Source organism: Pongo abelii, chromosome 19 (genome assembly GCF_028885655.2).
Source record: "Pongo abelii isolate AG06213 chromosome 19, NHGRI_mPonAbe1-v2.0_pri, whole genome shotgun sequence".
NCBI lineage: Eukaryota > Metazoa > Chordata > Mammalia > Primates > Hominidae > Pongo > Pongo abelii.
In genome coordinates, this window is record NC_072004.2 from 78,001,650 (window position 1) to 78,021,015 (window position 19,366).

General features: G+C 39.1%; 1 protein-coding gene across 14 annotated transcripts in view; it reads left to right on the top strand.

Annotated features, from left to right (window-relative positions):
* Positions 1 to 19,366, top strand: part of TLK2 (tousled like kinase 2) — a 135,555-nt gene that overhangs the window by 92,923 nt on the left and 23,266 nt on the right. For 8 of the 14 annotated variants that reach the window (XM_054537219.2, XM_054537220.2, XM_054537225.2 and 5 more), the window contains 6 exons: positions 2,469 to 2,621; positions 3,595 to 3,660; positions 6,014 to 6,080; positions 7,806 to 7,903; positions 9,438 to 9,519; positions 15,435 to 15,526. In XM_054537219.2, coding sequence (XP_054393194.1) covers positions 2,469 to 2,621; positions 3,595 to 3,660; positions 6,014 to 6,080; positions 7,806 to 7,903; positions 9,438 to 9,519; positions 15,435 to 15,526 — 558 coding nt within the window. The remainder of the gene's footprint in view (positions 1 to 2,468; positions 2,622 to 3,594; positions 3,661 to 6,013; positions 6,081 to 7,805; positions 7,904 to 9,437; positions 9,520 to 15,434; positions 15,527 to 19,366) is intronic. The other 6 variants (XM_024234905.3, XM_054537222.2, XM_024234904.3 and 3 more) reach the window with 1 other exon arrangement.

A 19,366-nucleotide genomic window follows, 5' to 3' on the forward strand; every position in this document is an offset into this window, starting at 1 on the left:
GTGTCCCTTGTGTTATGGTTTATATATATGATGGCTGTGGGGATCATTTCTTGGTGAATCTGAAGAGATTAAACATATGAATTGTCCTTGAAAATAATAGATTATTTTTATGTTTGATAAAGATGATTGCTAAAATCTCAATTTTGCAAAACATTGTTAATCTTCAAAGACAAAATGTTGTGGCACTCCACTAAGCTCCTGTAGTTTATAGTTTAAACTGTATATTGTATGTTTATCTGTAGGGAGTTCAGAGTGTCTTACATTCATGGCCCCTGAAAAGGGTAGAAATGAGCTAAAGATGTTTAATAGTTTTTTAATTGGGAAATTCATGTTCAGTTAAGGTAAATGTTTTCTCCAGAAGAAAAATTGTGATTTTACTTAAGGATTCTGTGTCTCAACCCAGATTTCTTTCAAGCCATGAATTATATATATAGTTGTCGCTTGTGGGGAATTGGTTCCAGGACCTTCCTCAGATACCAAAATCCATGGATGCTCAAGTCCCTGATATAAAATCTGTAGTATTTGCATATAGCCTATGCATATCCTCCCATATACTTTAAATCACCTCTGGATTACCTATAATACCTAATAAATGTAAATGCTATGTAAATAATTGTCATACTATATTGTTTATGGAATAATAAGGAAAAAAGTTTGTACATATTCAGTATCGATGCAGCCATCTTTTTTTTTCCGTGTATTTTCAATCTGCAGTTGGTTGAATCCATGGATATGGAAAGCCAACCTTATATATGTTCTGTGAGTAGGGATGAGGAGGTCTAGCTAATGATAATCAAAAAGAATTTTCAGGCAAACAGAAAACTCTTGAATTATCATTTTCATTTTGCTGTTCGATTGATGTCTAATCAGTGACCTGGCTCATCTTGAAGCCAAGGGCATAGTATTATCAAGTGACTGGCTGTTTCTTTGTAATACTCTGATTAGGTTAATTTTGCATACAGCATTGCCCTTCTAGATACGTTCCAATGAACTGTATTGTGGGTATCTACCTTAGGGTAATCTTGGTTTTCTGCTTGTCGTTCTTCCACGAAAGATACTGTACTGAATCTGGAAAAGATCTGACAGCAATGTTCAGGGAAGAGGGTAGAGCAGCTTCCATTTGAGTGTAGGTTTTAAAAAATTAGATTTTGCCGGGCGCGGTGGCTCATGCCTGTAATCCCAGCACTTTGGGAGGCTGAGGCGGGTGGATCACTTGAAGTCAAGAGTTTGACACCAGCCTAGCCAACATGATGAAACCCTGTCTCTACTAAAACAATACAAAAATTAACTGGTCATGGTGGCGCACACCTGTAATCCCAGCTATTAGGGAGGCCGAGGCACAAGAATCACTTAAACTTGGGAGGTGGAGCTTGCAGTGAGCTGAGATCGTGCCACTGCATCCCAGCCTAGGCAACAGAGTGAGGCTCTGTCTCAAAAAAAAAAAAAGATTTATTATTCCACAAAAATGAAGGTTGGTTCCACAAAAGAGAATGAGCGGAAAAGCACGGTAAAGGGAGAAGGAGAAGGGAGCTATCATTTGATTGTCAATTATAATGGGTGACTTAAAGACTAGCCTGTTAGATGGTTAATCTCCAGTTTTGTATGTTTTTATATGCCAAGTTTGTAAACTTTAATATCTGTTAGGTGATAGGATACATGAGAGAAAGTGTTTGTTTTTTTTACAATGGAGTTTTTATTGGTCCCTAATTTGTAAACTAGTTAATCATAGAAAAATGTGACATCTTATTAGGAAATACTCTAATGATAATGGTGTTAGATTAACTGCAGTTGTAAAATATATTTTATACTAATTCATTTTGTATACTATTCCCTAAGGAGTTCTTACTAGTTGGAAGACTTCATTGTGCTTTCTCTGAATGTATTTTTCTTTTAAAAACTTAATCTAGGTGTCACTGTATCAGTGGGCGGGGTTGACGTGTAGAGTAGTAATGGCTCCCTTAGACTAGAATAAAGGATAGGTCTAAAAATAAAATCTTGTTTAATTTCTTTAGCATCCTACAAACTTGGTATCTTTTTACATAAAACTGAGAAGCTTTCATCCAAAGAAAAATAAAAAAGAACTTGGAACATTTTACAACTTTTAAAATACGATTTTTACTTTTAATGGGTTCAGATCAGAGAATTGTTTCCTTAGCTGTTAAAAAGGAATCAGAAAATTGTTCCTTCTAAGTCAGAAAATAAGGTCACAATAGAAATTTGATATGTTCCTTCCTGTCCACTCTGAAAATAGTAATAACTAGTGTCTTAAAGCACAGACTAATTCCCAGAAAACATCTATCAGCAATTATTTGGCCCTTCCAATCTGAAGTTAAAATCAAATCTCTACTTGACTTAAAGGGGCTTATTTTTTCTGAAATTGGATACACAAGTGACAAATTGTGTGTGTTCCATAGCTGTGGTAAAACTTTCGACTTTCTTTCTTTGTACAATGTCTTTTATATCTCTAGGCAACAGGAAAGGATAAATTCACAGAGGGAAGAGATAGAAAGACAACGGAAAATGTTAGCCAAGCGGAAACCTCCTGCCATGGGTCAGGCCCCTCCTGCAACCAATGAGCAGAAACAGCGGAAAAGCAAGACCAATGGAGCTGAAAATGAAACGTATGTTCTTTATTGACGTGAACGCTGAGACACCACACCCTGCCCCCAAATACAAATGTTGATTGCCACCGGCAATAGTTTTAAATTCTTGAGGTCACTCAGGTTTAAACCTTCTTTTCAGTTACATTAATGGATTTGCTCAACTCATATAAATGCCATATAAAATTAATTGATTTTCTTAAACCTGCTCTTTCTTTAGGGCATTTTGAATGAGAAGGAAAAGTAATGTCACTTGACATCATGACTTTTGGCCACTCCTGGTTAACAAATAAGACGTCATTGTACTGAAATGATATTATTACTTACATGTGGCTCCAGGTTGTGGTACACTAGTATCATCTTATGGGAGTTACCTGGCTGTTATTTCAGACTGAAGAATGCTCTTTACTGGTCAAAAGAGCACTTAGTTAATAGTCACAAACTTAAGATAAGCCCCCCAGAAAGCTGTTATGTTAGAAAAGGACATTGTCCCAATAAGCCACAACTTGATCTCATTAGAATTGTTTCCTGTTCTGGGAATCTAAGGAAAACACCAGTATCTTAAACTGCAGTACAGTCATCTTTTTCTCTGTCATTCAACAATATTTACATAGCTACCATGTGTAGAAGGAGTAGAAAATTCTAAGCACAAATGCCTGCCTTCTCCATTCTTTTCTTCCTTTCTGTTTAACTGAAAGTAAGTTTCATGTCCAAAGATAGCTGCAGATAAAAGATATATAACTTATCAACTAATATGTCATTTGTTTTATGTTTTCATATTCACAAAAACAACACATAATCCACTTCAGGTATAATAATACTTGTATTACATTATTGTTAAAAGTCTGTGGCATCCTAGAAATGCATCTTCTTTCATTCCAGTGAGAAAGATGGCTTAACACCAATCCTCACCCCATACATATCTGATGTTTTGGGAAGTCTTTTCCTTGATATTCGTTTAGTAAGTCTATGTTAAATGCTTATTTTATGCTAGGCCCTCTTCTGGGAATACAGAGCTAAAGGATACAGCCCCAGCCTTAGGAGCCCACAGTTTACTTAGGTGAGATGAACAGACGAATAAACTAATAATTACATTAAGTATAGCGATAAAAATGTGCATAATGAACTTGGAAAACATCTTCATTCGTATAACTCCAAATTTTTTTTTTGTTTTTTTTTTTTGAGACGAAGTCTCACTCCGTCGCCCAGGCCAGAGTGCAGTGGTGCTATCTCGGCTCACTGAAACCTGTCTTCCAGGTTCAAGCGTTTCTCCTGCCTCAGCCTCCTGAGTAGCCAGGACTACAGGTGTGCACTACCATGCCCAGCTAGTTTTTGTATTTTTAGTAGAGATGGAGTTTCTCCATGTTGGCCAGGCTGGTCTTGAACTCCTGACCTCAAACGATCCACCCTCCTCGGCCTCCCAAAGTGCTGGGATTACACGTGCGAGCTACCGCACCCAGCCCAAATGTTACAAAACTAGAGTCTTTTTTTCCCTTGATTTTAAAGACTAGTCAAGTGCAATAATGAGAATGAGAAGAGGGGAAGAGTATTGAGTCTTAAATATAAAGTATTTTCCTTTCAGCAAGTCCAAGTAGGGGCTCAAATTTGAAAGATTGTCCAGGCTAATTAGTCAGACTAGTGTTTTCTTTCATGACGCCTGTGTTTATTTTGTGAAGGGACTTTCCCTGTAGTATTATTTGAAAATTATTTAATGCTAATGCACAAAACCATTGGCTTAGGAGTGATAAAGAAGGCATAGGTTGTTTCTTTGCCACAGAACAATAATTAGAATGCAATCTAGGCTAGTAGTGTGTAAGCAGTTGCCATCTGGAGTCCTGTGTAAAATCCGATCTGGAAGGCTTTCAGTCCAGTTTTTAATTAGAGTATCTGTGACTTGGCTCTTACTTTGACCAGAAGCCAGAAGTAGGCCTCTGGGGTCTTGGAGTGAGCCATATTATCCTTTCTTGGCCCCGAACCTGTTTCAGACAGAGAATTCTTAGCCGTCATTTTTTATTTTTCTGTTTTTTGCTGGTGTGGAATGGAGTAATAGACACAGGTATTTCTGCATCTGTAAAGAGATAGCCCTAGTGGGTGAGTTTCTTCTTCTTTCTATTTTTTCTTGAGTTAGACCTCAAAGGCTCTGTTCTGGTTGATAGGATAGATATTTCCCCTTTCTTCTGCTATTTAGAATATATCTAAACAGTGATATCTAAAAATATTAAATATCTGTATATGCTTCTAGAATGCGAAGAAGGTAGAGATGGAAGAAAAAATAATTCTCACTTGTTAATCTTTTTTTCTTTTATTTTCTTTCTTTCTTTCTTTCTTTCTTTCTTTCTTTCTTTCTTTCTTTCTTTCTTTCTTTTTCTTTCTTTCCTCCCTCCCTCCCTCCCTCCCTTCCTTCCTTTCTTTTTTTTAAGAGACAGAGCCTTGCTCTGTTGCTTGGGCTGGAGTGCAGTGACATGATTATAGCTCACTATAGCCTCAACCTCCTGGGCTCAAGCAATCCTTCCATCTCAGCCTCCTGAGTAGCTGGGACTACAGGCATGTGCCACCATGCCCAGCTTCTTTCTTCTTTTTTTCACAGAGACAGAGTGTTGCTTTGTTGCCCAGGCTGGTCTCAAACTCCTGGCTCCAAGTCCTTCCTGCTCAGCTTCCCAGAGTACTGGGATTACAGTGAGCCACCAAGCCCGGCCACTTGTTCATTCTTAAGATATAAGGATGCTGTTGGAGTAGTTGGAACATGAAACACATGACTACCCATCAAGTCAGCCCTTTGAGAGTTGATTTAAATAGCATTTTCAATATTCTTTATACGTTGTCATTTAATAGTCACGCTTTCTCAGATAGGTATTATCACTTGCTGCATTTCAGGAAACTGAGTTAAAAAGGTTAAAGTTGCTTGCCCAAGGTCACATGGCCAGTAGCTTAGTAGTGCTTTGAACCCTAGTCCTCAGACTCTAAATCCTAGACTCTAATTTGCTGCTATATCTTTCTCTTTGTTATTACAGTATCAAGGTGTAAGTGTTAACAAGAATAATCAAATCCATTGGCTTATTGTTTTGCCCTCTAAAAAATTTTTAGAGAATTTTTGGCTGTCTCTGAATGAGTTTTTATCTTAGTAATATATGGCACAAAACTCATTTCAAAAATAATATAAAGATATGGCTCACTTTTTTTTTTTTTTTATGTTTTGCAAATTAGACTTCTGGCTTTGAAGTTCTTCCCTCACATCACATCTGGTAAATCACAGAAGTTTTCTCTTGTCAGAGGACTACAAGATAACCCATCTTTCAGTCATTTTAACTGAGACTGAAACTGAATATGTCTTATAGTATATTTGAGCATTTCTCTTTAGATAGGCAAACTATGATTTCTAGTAGTTTACTGAAACTTTTACCACTGTTTTTCAGGTTAACGTTAGCAGAATACCATGAACAAGAAGAAATCTTCAAACTCAGATTAGGTCATCTTAAAAAGGTAAGTATAATGAGAAAATCTCCCTGGAAAAAATGTGATACCTAGTTTAAATTTGGGGTTGAAGCTATTTGGTCATTTGGGTGAATGTAATAGTAGCTGCACATAGCAGCAGAAAGCTTCAGTGACTGCTTTCACTGTCATGTCTTGTAGCCTAATGGTAGAACTCATATTTTTCCATTTTGTTTCTTCTTTTTTTTTTTTTTTTAGATGGAGTCTCACTCTGTCTCCCAGGCTGGAGTGCAGTGGCACGATCTTGGCTCACTGCAACCTCCACCTCCCGGGCTCAAGCGATTCTCGTGTCTCAGCCTCCTGACTAGCTGGGATTACAGGCACATGCCACCACACCCAGCTAATTTTTGTATTTTTAGTAGAGACGGGAGTCTCACCATGTTGGCTAGGCTGGTCTCGAACTCCTGACCTCAAGTGATCTGCCTGCCTCGGCCTCCCAAAGTGCTGGGATTACAGTTTACAGGTGTGAGCCACCATGCCTGGCCTATCTTTGCATTTTCAAGTCAATTCCAGGAACCCAATGAAAGTGTTTTTCCCCCTAGTGATCTATCAGCAGATAATTCTGTACACATCACAAGGCTTCCCAAGTGGTTTTCCTTGGAGTAAAATTTCGATATATAACAAGAGCAGATGGTTTTGAAATTGATGTGAAGACTCCTGTCATATTTTAAATCACATAGCAGCTCTTATTCCTTGCCTAAACTAGCTAAAAAGAGAAAGTCTTACGTGAACCTTATTCAAACACAAAGGCACATAACATAGAATTTGTTATTGATGATGTTCACTGAGATATCTTAGATGTAGATTGCTCAGCTCTTAAAATTCAGAAGCCCATGCATTGCTCGTACATTGGTCGACGCTGTTTATGGGTGATAATGGTCAGTAAAGATTTACTGAACTGCTTTTGGTATGTGTGCTTTTGTTTTTTATTTCACGTATTAGTTTTCATGCTGTTTTCCCACTGGGTTCTCAGAGCTTGTTAAATAAGTAGAACTTGCTGGGGATGGTGGCTTACACCTGTAATGCCAGCACTTTGGGAGGCTGAGGTGGGTGGATCACCTGAGGTCAGGAATTCAAGACCAGCCTGCCCAGCATGGTGAAACCCTGACTCTACTAAAAATATAAAAAATTAGCTGGGCGTGGTGGCATGTACCTGTAATCCCAGCTACTCGGGAGGCTGAGGCAGGAGAATCACTTGGACCTGGCAGGCAGAGGTTGCAGTGAACCGAGATTGTGCCATTGCACTCCAGCCTGGGTGACAACAGCGAAACTCCGTCTCAAAAAATAAGAAATAAAAATAAGTAGAACTTAAGTCACCAAGTGTAATCCATACTTAAAGATGAGAACCAGATAGATAACCTGATTTTTGTAAAAAATGTTTCCATGTCTAAATGTATATGCACAAAACATTCCTGAAAACTTATGTAAGAAACTTAATAGTGGTTACATCTCAGGAGTGGGCATGGAGAGGAGGGAGGAGGAGGGTAGAGAACTTTCACTTTTCTCACTGAACTCCTCTGTATGGTTTGAATTTTATTATTTTCTATGGGCTCATTTTTATGATTAAAATTCTTATCCCTTAAAAAGAAATCTTTCAGTGCAAAGCACCTTCCTTTAGCCTTTCATAAGATAAATGTCTGCTATTGTTTTTGAAATAAGATCCCGAAAAGGTAAAGTTCCCCCTATTTTGTGCTATTTCTTTCCTTTTCGCTTTAGGAGGAAGCAGAGATCCAGGCAGAGCTGGAGAGACTAGAAAGGGTTAGAAATCTACATATCAGGGAACTAAAAAGGATACATAATGAAGATAATTCACAGTAAGCTACTTGGGGGCATATTGGGTTGGAGATTGCTAAGCATTTTATGATATGAATTGAATGGTCTAGAATAATGTGTTTGCTTAATATAAGTTAGATAAATGATTCCATAGTGTATTTAGCTCTTTTGTAGCATCTAATACAATTTTGTGAACAAAATTATGATTTGCCTTGGTTTAAATATACAATTGTATTAAATTTATATATTAAGTATATATGTGTATACATATAGCATTTTTACGTGAGTAAAGATTACTAAAACGATATGGCTTTGTAATTGTAAATGGTTGAGATATGTTGCATATTCATATTTCCCTACAGAGCCTTAAGAAAGGGAAGATGGGTCACAGTGTGGTGTTGTGGAGAGTATTGGGTTGAGATGACACTCGGTTTCTGAATGACCTTTAAGGGCTATTCAGGTGTTGAGATTTTAAGTAAGACTCTTAAGTTCAGTACATTAATTGTAGATGAATTGAAACTGGGAAAAGTAGGTTGAAAGTAGAAAGGGGTTTTTATAAGTAATCTGTTTTTTCCCCATATTTTTTGGACCCTGAAACATTTTTTCATAAAGCCATAGCTTGTATATTTTTGTTTGGCTTATATGAGCTTTGGACCTGTCTTTCTGTTAAAGTGGCAGACAACAGCAGATACCACTTCCTGAGAGCTCTCTGTGTATCAGGCTTGGTCCTAAGTGCCCTTAGTGCTCTCATTTAATCCGCAGGATAACCCAGTCATCTTTAATACATTAATCAGAAAACAAGCTTAGAGAAATTAAATTAACTTGCCCAAGGACCCATAAATAATGTGACCAAAGAGTTCAACTTGGATCTTTTTCATGTAAACCACCATGCAGTAATGTCTCTCCAGATAGGCATCCTACTTTCTTAAAATCCATGTAAAGTAATTTCAGAATTAATAGTGAGATTGTTTAAGATCAGGAACTAGGTAAAAATATTTTTAAATTTGTTTTTGCCAGAACTTGTCATTTCTTTATCATATTATTAAGAAACTACCCAAGGTAGAGTCTAATATGGGGAACACAGTTATATCTGTCTTAAAGAGAGAATAATGAATGCACATAGAACATGTGACTCACTTTAAAATCAAATCTGTTTTTAAGGAAATAGCAAGTGTCTTGGAATTTTACTGTATGTAGTTTTGAAATGGTGGGAACATGTGGCCCTTCAATAGTTTGGAGGAGCCAAATAGCACAATCTAAAAATCTCTAATCTACCCTCCCTCGTTGTATAGCAGGGCAGAAAAAAGGAAGAGAAGCAAGAAAGGTCTAGTGTAGCTACACTGAGACCAGCACCCAAGTCCTGTGGCTCTATAGCTAGTGCTGTTCATTGTAATTACGCTGCCTCTTTGAACTATGTAACTTTATACTCAGTATTTGCCATGTTGATGTTGATTGTTAAACTACCAACAGCAGCTATAATTATATGTATAATATGTTAGATATTCTGGGAATTTTTCAAGCATGGAAGACTGTAGTCCATGATCTCAGGGTGTTACATGTTCCCTGTTTCCACAGATTTAAAGATCATCCAACGCTAAATGACAGATATTTGTTGTTACATCTTTTGGGTAGAGGAGGTTTCAGTGAAGTTTACAAGGTAAGTATAAGGAACTGGATACAAAGACTGGGGGTTAAATTATCGGCTCTTACCAACTTGGAGAACATTAAGAATACTGATAATTGTAGGTTGATATCCATTGGTTGAAATTCAAAAACTTTAAAAACCTGTATCTTTGGGAAAACAGCTTTCAGTAAACCTAAGTGACCAAGCAGAATACAGTATTGCCATTTTCAAGTTTGAAAAATAAATAATTATAGATTTAAAAAGCAAGAAGGAAATATACTGGGTCGTGGAATTATGATGATTTTTATTCTGGTTCTGTACTTTCTGCCTCACACATATTTGTTAGAAAAAAGTATGTGCTATCTTTCTTTTATAGAATAGATGTGTCAGACCTATTTCCAATAAGAATAGGTTTTTTTTAATTGGAAAACCTGCTTTTTGTTTTGGAAGTGTTCTAATAATCATTTACTAGCACTGGCAGTCTGAAAGAGTGTCTTGGCTTAGAGTGCTTCAGTTGGGCTAGCGAAGTACAGGCTGCTGAGCTTCCAGGTTGATTTTTACCAAATGAGGGATTCAGTACGTTTTAAATATAGCTACAGATCCATTACACGTGGGTTTAATTTTTCTACATGTTTCTGGCACCTGTCTGTAAAGTACAGAATTGTTTATTAAGTAGTCTTTGTTGCAAAGCTGTCCTTTTCAGAAGTACAGCTTTCACTGTTAGGATTTATGTTATGCTCATATGAATTTATATATGAGAAATCTTTTTAGTAAAATAGTTTTCATTGCAAATAAAAATGGTAAAACTAGTTCTGCTGTTTTCTTATTTTAATTTTTTTTAAATTGTGGTTTTATTTATTTATTTATTTTAGAGATAGGGTCTTGCTCTATTGCCCAGGCTGGAGTGAGGTAGCACCATCATAGTTCATTGCAGCCTCAAACTGCTGGGCACAAGCAAGCCTCCTGCCTCAACCTCTTGAGTAGCTGGGACTACAGGCCCAGTGCACTAATTTTTAAATTTTTTGTAGAGACGGGGTCTTGCTACATTGCCCAGGCAGGTCTGAAACTTATGGGCTCAAGCAATCCTCCTGCCTTGGCCTCCCAGGGTGCTGAGATTACAGGTGTGAGCCACTGCACCCAGCTGTGATTTTATTAAGTATATGTTTCAGTGGCATTAAGTACTTTCACAGTGTTGTGCAACTGACATCACTACATCACTGTTCATCTCCAGAACTATATTACGATTAGTGCACTACTGTACTGGTTTTGATATTCTAGTATCTTTTTTTTTTTTTGGAGACATTGTCTCACTCTGACACCCAGGCTAGAGTGCAGCAGTGCAGTCTCGGCTCACTGCAACCTCCCACTCCAGAGCTCAAGTGTACTCCCAAAGTGCTGGGATTACAGGTGTGTACCACCATACCTGGCTAATTTTTGTATTTTTTTTTATAGTGACAGGGTTTCATCACGTTGCCCAGGCTGGTCTCGAACTCTTGGGCTCAAGTAATCACACCTTGGCTTCCCAAAATGTTGGGGTTACAGGCATGAGCCACTGCACCTGGCTTCTAGTATCTTATTTGTATTTTTTAATCTGTGTTTATAAATAGGATTGGCCCATAGTCACCTTTTATATGCAAGGAGCTTTGTCAAAATTTGATGTCATAATTATCCTAGCTCCTTAGATAGAGTTGTGAAGTCTCTTTTTTTCCATGCTCTGGAACCCTTTTCATCACTTGGGAATTGTGGCTCCTTGAAAGTTTGTTAGAGTTGACTCATAAAAATTTCTTGGGCAGGACAGACTCTGTGGCTCATGTGTATAATCCCAGCACTCTGGGAGCCGAGGCAGGAGGATCACTTGAGCCCAGGAGTTTGAAACCAACCTGGGCAACATAGCAAGACCATGCCTCTACAAAGAAAGAAAAGAAAAATCACCTGGGAGATGTTGAGTTAGTGGAAAACATTTGGCTGTGTTTTCAATTTCTTCTACAACTATTGATATATTCAGATTTTCTCTCCCTTCTTAAGTCAGTTTTGGTAATTTAATTTTTCTAGGAAATCTATTTCATTTAGATTTTTTTTCTTTTTTAATAGAGACAAGGTTTCACTGTGCTGCCTAAGCTGGTCTCAAACTCCTAGCCTGAAGTGATCTTCACCCCTCAGTCTTCCAAAGTGCTAGGATTACAGCCACCATGCTTGGCCTAGATTTTTAAAAAATATTTTCCACATCTTAGTTACTTCTCTGTTCTTGTAAAATTTTTATTTTTGTGTTTCTTGATTGATAGGCTAGAGATTAGTCAGTGTTGTTATTAATTTTTTTTCCTAAGAATCAACTTTTTTGTTGATCAAAACTATTTGGTTAGTTTTCTATTTCATTAATGTCTGCTTTCATTCCTTCTTTCTGCTTTCTTCATTTTTATTTATGTTCATTCTTAAGTCAATGCTTAGTTTATTTTCTTTGTAATTTTTTATTGTAAAAAGATAGATATAAAATTTACCATCTTAACCATTTTTAAGTGTGTAGTTCAGTAAAGTACATTCACACTTTTGTGAAATAGATCTCAAACTTTTTCTCATCTTCCAAAACTGAAACTGTGTAGCCATTAACCAACTTTCCTTTCCCCCTCTTCCTCGTCCTTGGATCCATTTTACATTCTGTTACTCCGAATTTGACTATTTTTAGATTTCTTACAGAAGTGGAATCATACTACGTCTTTTTATAATCAGCTTATTTTACTTAGCATAATGTCCTCAAGGTTCATCTATGCTATAGCATGTGACAGGATTGCCTTCCTTTTTAAGGTCACTTAATATTTTATTGTATGTACCACATTTTGTTTATCCTCCTCTGTCGATGGACTCTTGGGTTGCTTCCATCTCTCGCCTACTGTGTGTAGTGCTGTTGTTTTTGTTTTTGTTTTGTTTGTTTGTTTGTTTTGAGATAGAGTCTCACTCCGTTGCCCAGGCTGGAGTGCAGTGGTGCAATGTCGGCTCACTGCAACCTCCATCTCCCCAGTTCAAGTGATTCTCCTGCCTCAGCCTCTTCCAGTAGCTAGGATTACAGGTGTGCACCACCACGCCCAGCTAATTTTTTTGTATTTTTAGTAGAGACGGGATTTCACTGTGTCGGCCAGGCTAGTCTCGAACTCCTGACCTCAAATGATCCGCCCACCTCTGCCTCCCAAAGTGCTGGGATTATAGGCACGTGCCACCGCACCCAGCCTATAGTGCTGTTTTGAATTTGGGTGTCCAGTTATCTCTGTGAGACTCTGCTTTCAATTCTTTTGGATATATACCTAGAAGTGTATATAATTTTAAATCATCAAAATTGGTTCTTGGTGCCTCCCAGTTACTTTTAGTAATTTGATCATCCTATTTTTTCCTAATGTATTTCTTCAAACATTTTATTTCTTTTTCTCTTGAGACGGAGTCTCACTCTGTCGTCCAGGCTGTAGTGTAATGGCATGATCTCGGCTCACTGCTGCAACCTCTGCCTCCCAGGTTCAAGTGATTCTCCTGGCTCAGCCTCCCGAGTAGCTGGGATTACAGGCGCCCGCCCCCACACCCGGATAATTTTTGTATTTTTTTAGTAGAGATGGGGTTTTACTACGTTGGCCAGGCTGGTCTCAAATTCCTGACCTCGTGATCTGCCCGCCTCGGCCTCCCAAAGTGCTGGGATTACAGGTGTGAGCCACCACGCTCAGCCCCACACATTTTATTTCTGAAATCTAAATATTTCTTACAGTGATGTGTGCATTTAATGTAGTTTTTCTTTTGCTGTTCTCTACTCTCCAAAATCCTTTCTTAAGTCAGTGGTAGGTGACAGTGTCTTGGATTTAGAAGTACACTGTAGTAGTTAGAGAAAATTATGCTTGAAAATAGCATTGGTGCTCTTATAAATTGGGTGGTATTTAATGTTTTTTTCTTTTTTCTTTTTTTTTTTTTGATATGGAATCTCGCTCTGTCACCCAGGCTGGAGAGCGCAGTGGCGCTATCTCGGCTCACTGCAACCTCCACCTCCTGGGTTTACGCCATTCTCCTGCCTCAGCCTCCCGAGTAGCTGGGACTACAGGTGCCCGCCACCATGCCCGGCTAATTTTTTGTATATTTTTTAGTAGAGACAGGGTTTCACCATGTTAGTCAGGATGGTCTCGATCTCCCAACCTCATGATCCACCTGCCTCAGCCTCCCAAAGTGCTGGGATTACAGGTGCGAGCCACCGCACCCGGCTTGTTTAATGTTTTTAAAAATTATTTGAAATGGTTTTCTACTGTGAAGCCATAATGGTATTCATGATTGTGGATGGACTGAAGATTCTTTAAAAAAAGAAGTTCAAAAGTTTCCATTTTTGGCAGGGCATGGCCTCTACTGCCTCTAACCCAATACTTTGAGAGGCCAAGGTGGGAAGATTACTTGAGGCCAGGAGTTCAAAAACAGCCTGGCAAACACATTGAGGCCCTGTCTAGATAAAAAAATAAAAATAAAAAATATTGCAATTTTTGTGAAATAAGATATTACGTCTGAAGTGAGTGGTTTTTATACTTTAAACATACTGGTTTTAATTTGGTATAAATGATGGAAGTTTCTCTATTTTATAAGCAGCTCTCTCTACATGCAGTGCTTACCCAGAGAAACTTAGGTTTAGATAGATCTGTAAAGTAGTGATCACCCTATTTATGGACTGTTTTCTGCACTTGTTGCCTTCATCTATTTGTATGTTTGTGGAAATTAGCAGATGGGTGATAACAGTGTTGAAACTGAAGTAGTAAGCTTTTAATCTAAACTTTACAAACTAAGAAAAACTATTCTAAAGGAGCTGTGCAATAAATTCTTTTGTGTGGAGGGAAATCTTCAATTGAATTGAAAGATTACTTTATCAAATTATGATTTACACCCAGCTTCCTCAAAAATCCATGTTACCTTTTTCACTGTGCTATAGCAAGGACTACCTAGCTGATGCAGGACTTGCTGGCAGTGGTGCCCATTGGGGAAAGCCGGTTCCTGCCTCTGGACAGTGCTGGAGAAGTGACTTGGTGTGACTAACTTCAGCCATTTTTGGGATTAGAAACCGCTTTTCGGCCAGGCGCAGTGGCTCACGCCTGTAATCCCAGCACTTTGGGAGACCGAGGCGGGCGGATCACCTGAGGTCAGGAGACCAATCTGACCAACATGGTGAAACCCCATCTCTACTAAAAATACAAAAATTAGCCGGGCTTGATGGTGCATGCCTGTAATCCCAGCTACTCAGGAAGCCGAGGCAGGAGAATCACTTGAACCCGAGAGACAGAGGTTGCAGTGAGCCGAGATCGCACTCCAGCCTGGGCGACAGAGCAAGACTCCGTCTCAAAAACAACAACAACAACAACAACAAAACCACTTTTCATTTACCCAGCATACAGAGATGGGACTAAAGGCAGGGCTGTTTTTTGTTCTTGTTTCTCTTTTTATTTTAATAAACAGTATGCCAAATTACAGGGTTATTTTGTAAACAATCATACCAAAGAAGTATATTGTGAGGGGTTATTTTCTCCAAGAGGCAGGCAGTGTGTGTCCCTGGAATTTCAGAAGTGGCAGGATGTTTGAAGCTTGTAAAGTCCCAGTGTCAACTGAAGGACAAGAGACAACCTAAGGGAGACGGGTCCCAGACGGGAATAGATGGTGTCCAGAAAGAGAATGGTTGGGAAATGATTCTGAAGGCAGGGGCTATCTTTCTGTTTGTGGTGTTGGCCTGGTGTTATGTTCTAAACCCCTTGGTGCCAGTGTGTCTGGAGACTTCTAAATTATCTAATCACAAGTTTCAAGAAGATGGTTGCAACACTGATATAAGTATGTGATGTATTTAATAATGTATTTTGGACTTTGATTGTGTTATATGTTAAATTAAAGCTTCACATCAGTTACCTGTAACTTTTCTTAACATTTACCCAGTATATAATTTATTCTCTTTATAGGCATTTGATCTAACAGAGCAAAGATACGTAGCTGTGAAAATTCACCAGTTAAATAAAAACTGGAGAGATGAGAAAAAGGAGAATTACCACAAGTAAGTGATACTTGAGTGTCTGACTTTTTAAAATTAGATAATACCTGTAGTTTGAGCATTATGCTACAAGCTTTACATGCATTGTTGTTGGTTTTGTTTTATGTAATCTTCATAACTGCCCTAAGAGAATAAATACATTCTCAGTGTTATGACGAGGAAACCGATGCTTACAGAATTGGAGTAACAGGAAGTGGCTGAGCTGGTATTTAAATCCAGACTTTCCTTAATCCAAAGCCCTAGGTACTCTTAACCTTCCCTTCCTTTGTGGCTAGAAATAGCTGTAGTAAATAAAGCCTTAGAAATCATTGTTGCTGGCCGGGCATGGTGGCTCACGCCTGTAATCCCAGCACTTTGGGAGGCTGAGGCAGGCAGATCACGAAGTCAGGAGATCAAGACCATCCTGGCTAACGCGGTGAAACCCTGTCTCTACTAAAAATACAAAAAATTAGTTGGGCGTGGTGGCAGGCACCTGTAGTCCCCGCTACTCGGGAGGCTGAGGTAGCAGAATGGCATGAACCTGGGAGGCAGATCTTGCAGTGAGCCGAGATCACGTCACTGCACTGCAGCCTGGGTGACGGTGCGAGTGTGAGACTCCATCTTAAAAAAAAAAAAAAAAAAAAAAAAAAATCATCGTTGCTTGTCTATAGAAACTAGACCCTAGGGAGCTGCTGGTGGGCTGTTTCTGCTACTTCAGTCATTTCCTTCTAGAAGAGACTGGGGGCACCTGGTGTGTCTTGGTGGCACCTGTTTGACTTGTTCAGCCTCTCTGTGCTATGTTCTCCTCCCTGTCACAGTTTGCCCATCTCAAAGTTCTTGGTCTTCAGGGTCCTGCTTTCTGTGCTTGCTTCTCTATAGAATAGTACTAGTGGCAGCCTTCATCTGTACTTGGGGTGTGGGGTAGAGAGGGAGGGCTTCTTTAAAATGAATTGTTATTATATGCACAGCTGTGAATTGCTTTGTTCCACTAATGTCAAGTTTTGCCTATATCCCCCCAAGCTTCTGAACATTGGAGTTCGTGGCTCATTTGCTTTAGAGGCTATGCAGACTTAATTTGCTATTAGGTTCCCCACTGGGCTTAGTTTTGTTTCCTTGTTGTTGGTACAAGTATTGAATCAGACAAGTCCTGCCCTTGAAAGGAGGGGACAGGCTTTTTTGACAAAACAAACACCTCCTTTCTATAAAAGCAGTCTTGGTTTTTTTTGGTGTTTTTTGTTTGTTTGTTTTATAAATAATAATTTGGAAGGGGAAAAACAGTGGTCTTTGAAGTAGCTCTTTAGTTGGCTTCTGGCTTGGTCCAAGGCAACTCTTGCTCTATACCTCTTGTTCATCAGGGACCCAGAAGTTCTTCCTGTTCTAGACAGATGGGCAGTGGTGCTCAGCACTGGAGAAGGGAAGGTTCCTGCTACATTAAGAGCAACAGGGCTTAGCAGAGGGAGAAAGGATGACCTGTGGCACCCTGCGTGTGTTTCTTAGGTGACAGGCAGCTGCAGTCCAGATGCTCCTGAGGAGCAGTTACATTATTATAAGAACATTCCAGTCACTTGATATGTAGGGATGAGTGGCACACAGTAGTGAGTGCCAGGAGCACTTCAGAGAAGGAAAGCACATGTTGTTCTGACCAGTTATAAATGAGCAATGCCCCTACTGTATTGAGACCCTAAGAATGCCTAAGGGTGTTGGACCAGTACATGCTTCTCTGTAAAAATGCCCTGTAGGGACCAACCTTGGTTAACCTCGAGAACATAGTTCCTGTGCTGAGACGTGTATGTATTTTGCCTAGTCTCAGTATCCAGGTTTCTGGCTGACCTTGCAGAGAGCTCTAGTGTTGGATACCACAGCAACTGCAGGTGGGCGTTCTGCTCATCTAGCCTTTTGAAACAGTGAGGAGTGGAAGCCGGGCCTTGTCCCTCCTTCAAACAGTTGGCAAGCACTCTGAGGCATGGTGGGTATGGATTGGGTGTTTTCTCACATATGTCTCTACCAGACAGAATCAGAGAGCATGTGAAGGGGATGGTCCTATTTGTCTAAGTTCTTTCCATTCAAGTTCCAGGCTGGCATTGGTGCCTTTCTACTCTGTTTCCTCATCAGAGGGGGGATCATGGTGCCTGAGCTCATCTGAGGAGGGGGCATTTCCCATTTGGCAGACACCTTGGGGAGAGGGTGTGTGAGTTCTTGTGACCTCCATTCTTGCTTGGACAGCTGGGGGGAGTTCTTTTTTGTTGTTTTGTTTCGTTTTCCAATCAGGAAGCAGCACTGAGGAGACAATTCTTAAGTACCTCCACCTTTCTTTTGAAAGAATTGGCTTTCTAAGTGATATGAAATCATACTCATGCATTTCAGGCTATAGAAAATGGCAAATTGACAAAATGTCATTAACTGCTTTGAACTAAAAGGAGACTTACATCAAGCACATAACGGACATTGATGAGTGCTTTAAAAATTCAGTATTAAACTAAAAAGTAGTACACTTCAGTGTTGTGACATATAAAATATGAAAGTGCTATAACCCTGCTAGTAAGGTCTGTTAATTGCTTTTCCTTTCATGGGGATGACTTCCCAGTCCCATCTGGAATCAAGACATTTATTCTGGTAAAAAAGAAGGCAGATTTCAAAAGAAAATAAAAGGTGTTTGTTTTGTTGTATTTTGAATTTTGTTCTGTCACTTCATTCCTCTCCTCCTGCTACGATAAGCAAACAAAAAGTAAACTGATTGTATTTTACTTTTATATTATAAAAACAGAAATTTTATTAAAAAATTTTATTTTAAAAATTTAGTATTACGACTGACTGCTTTAACTCCCTCAATATGTTATTACATATTAAAAATTCTACAGTAGGAAAAATTTCACATAAAATTATTTGCAGAAGTAATTTGTATCGGAGTTAGTATGCTTTTGTATGATACTCTGTTCTAATTTTTTAAAGATAAAAGTAAGCATTTTGAAAAATCTAAATATATATTAACTTAGAGTAAAAGACATTTTGGTAGATGAGTTTCTTCCAGTTTCTCATTAAAGTCTCTGTAGTGCCTGGATCTCTTGGATTGTAAGTTGAAAGTTGAACATGGCTCAGTCATTGCCTTGCTGATGAAGTAAGAGATGCAGTTTTAGAGCTGGGCACAGGTTCGGCGACACTCTACAAATTCCTTAATTGGCGAGGACTTCGAATGACATTTTGATTCTGAAATTTTTGCCGCCTTTTGTTTCCTGTGTTTTCTGTACCTCAACAAGAGAAATTGGTTTCTGCTGTAAAATGCACAAAATCAAGAAGTTAAAACAAAAGGGTAGAGCGCTATACATTTATAGCATGCTAGAGTGAAAAATAACTTAGAACAGTGATCTGTTTAGTCCTTAGATTTTTAAACTTTTTTTTTGTTTGTTTTTTGATTTTTTGAGACAGAGTCTCACTTTGTCGCCCAGACTGGAGTGCAGTGGCGCGATCTCCACTCACTGCAAGCTCCACCTCCCGGGTTCACGCCATTCTCCTGCCTCAGCCTCCCGAGTAGCTGGGACTACATGTGCCTGCCACCAAGCCTGGCTAACTTTTTTGTATTTTTAGTAGAGACAGGGTTTCACCGTGTTAGCCAGGATGGTCTCTATCTCCTGACCTCGTGATCCACCCGCCTCAGCCTCCCAAAGTGCTGGGATTACAGGCGTGAGCCACCGTGCCTGGCCTTTAACCTTTTTTTTTTTTTTTTAAAAAAAAAACAAAAAAACAAAAAACAGCAGCACCGGCTGGGCACGGTGGCTCACGCCTGTAATCCCAGCACTTTGGGAGGCGGAGGTGGGTGGATTGCCTGAGGTCAGGAGTTCAAGACCAGCCTGACCAACATGGTGAAAC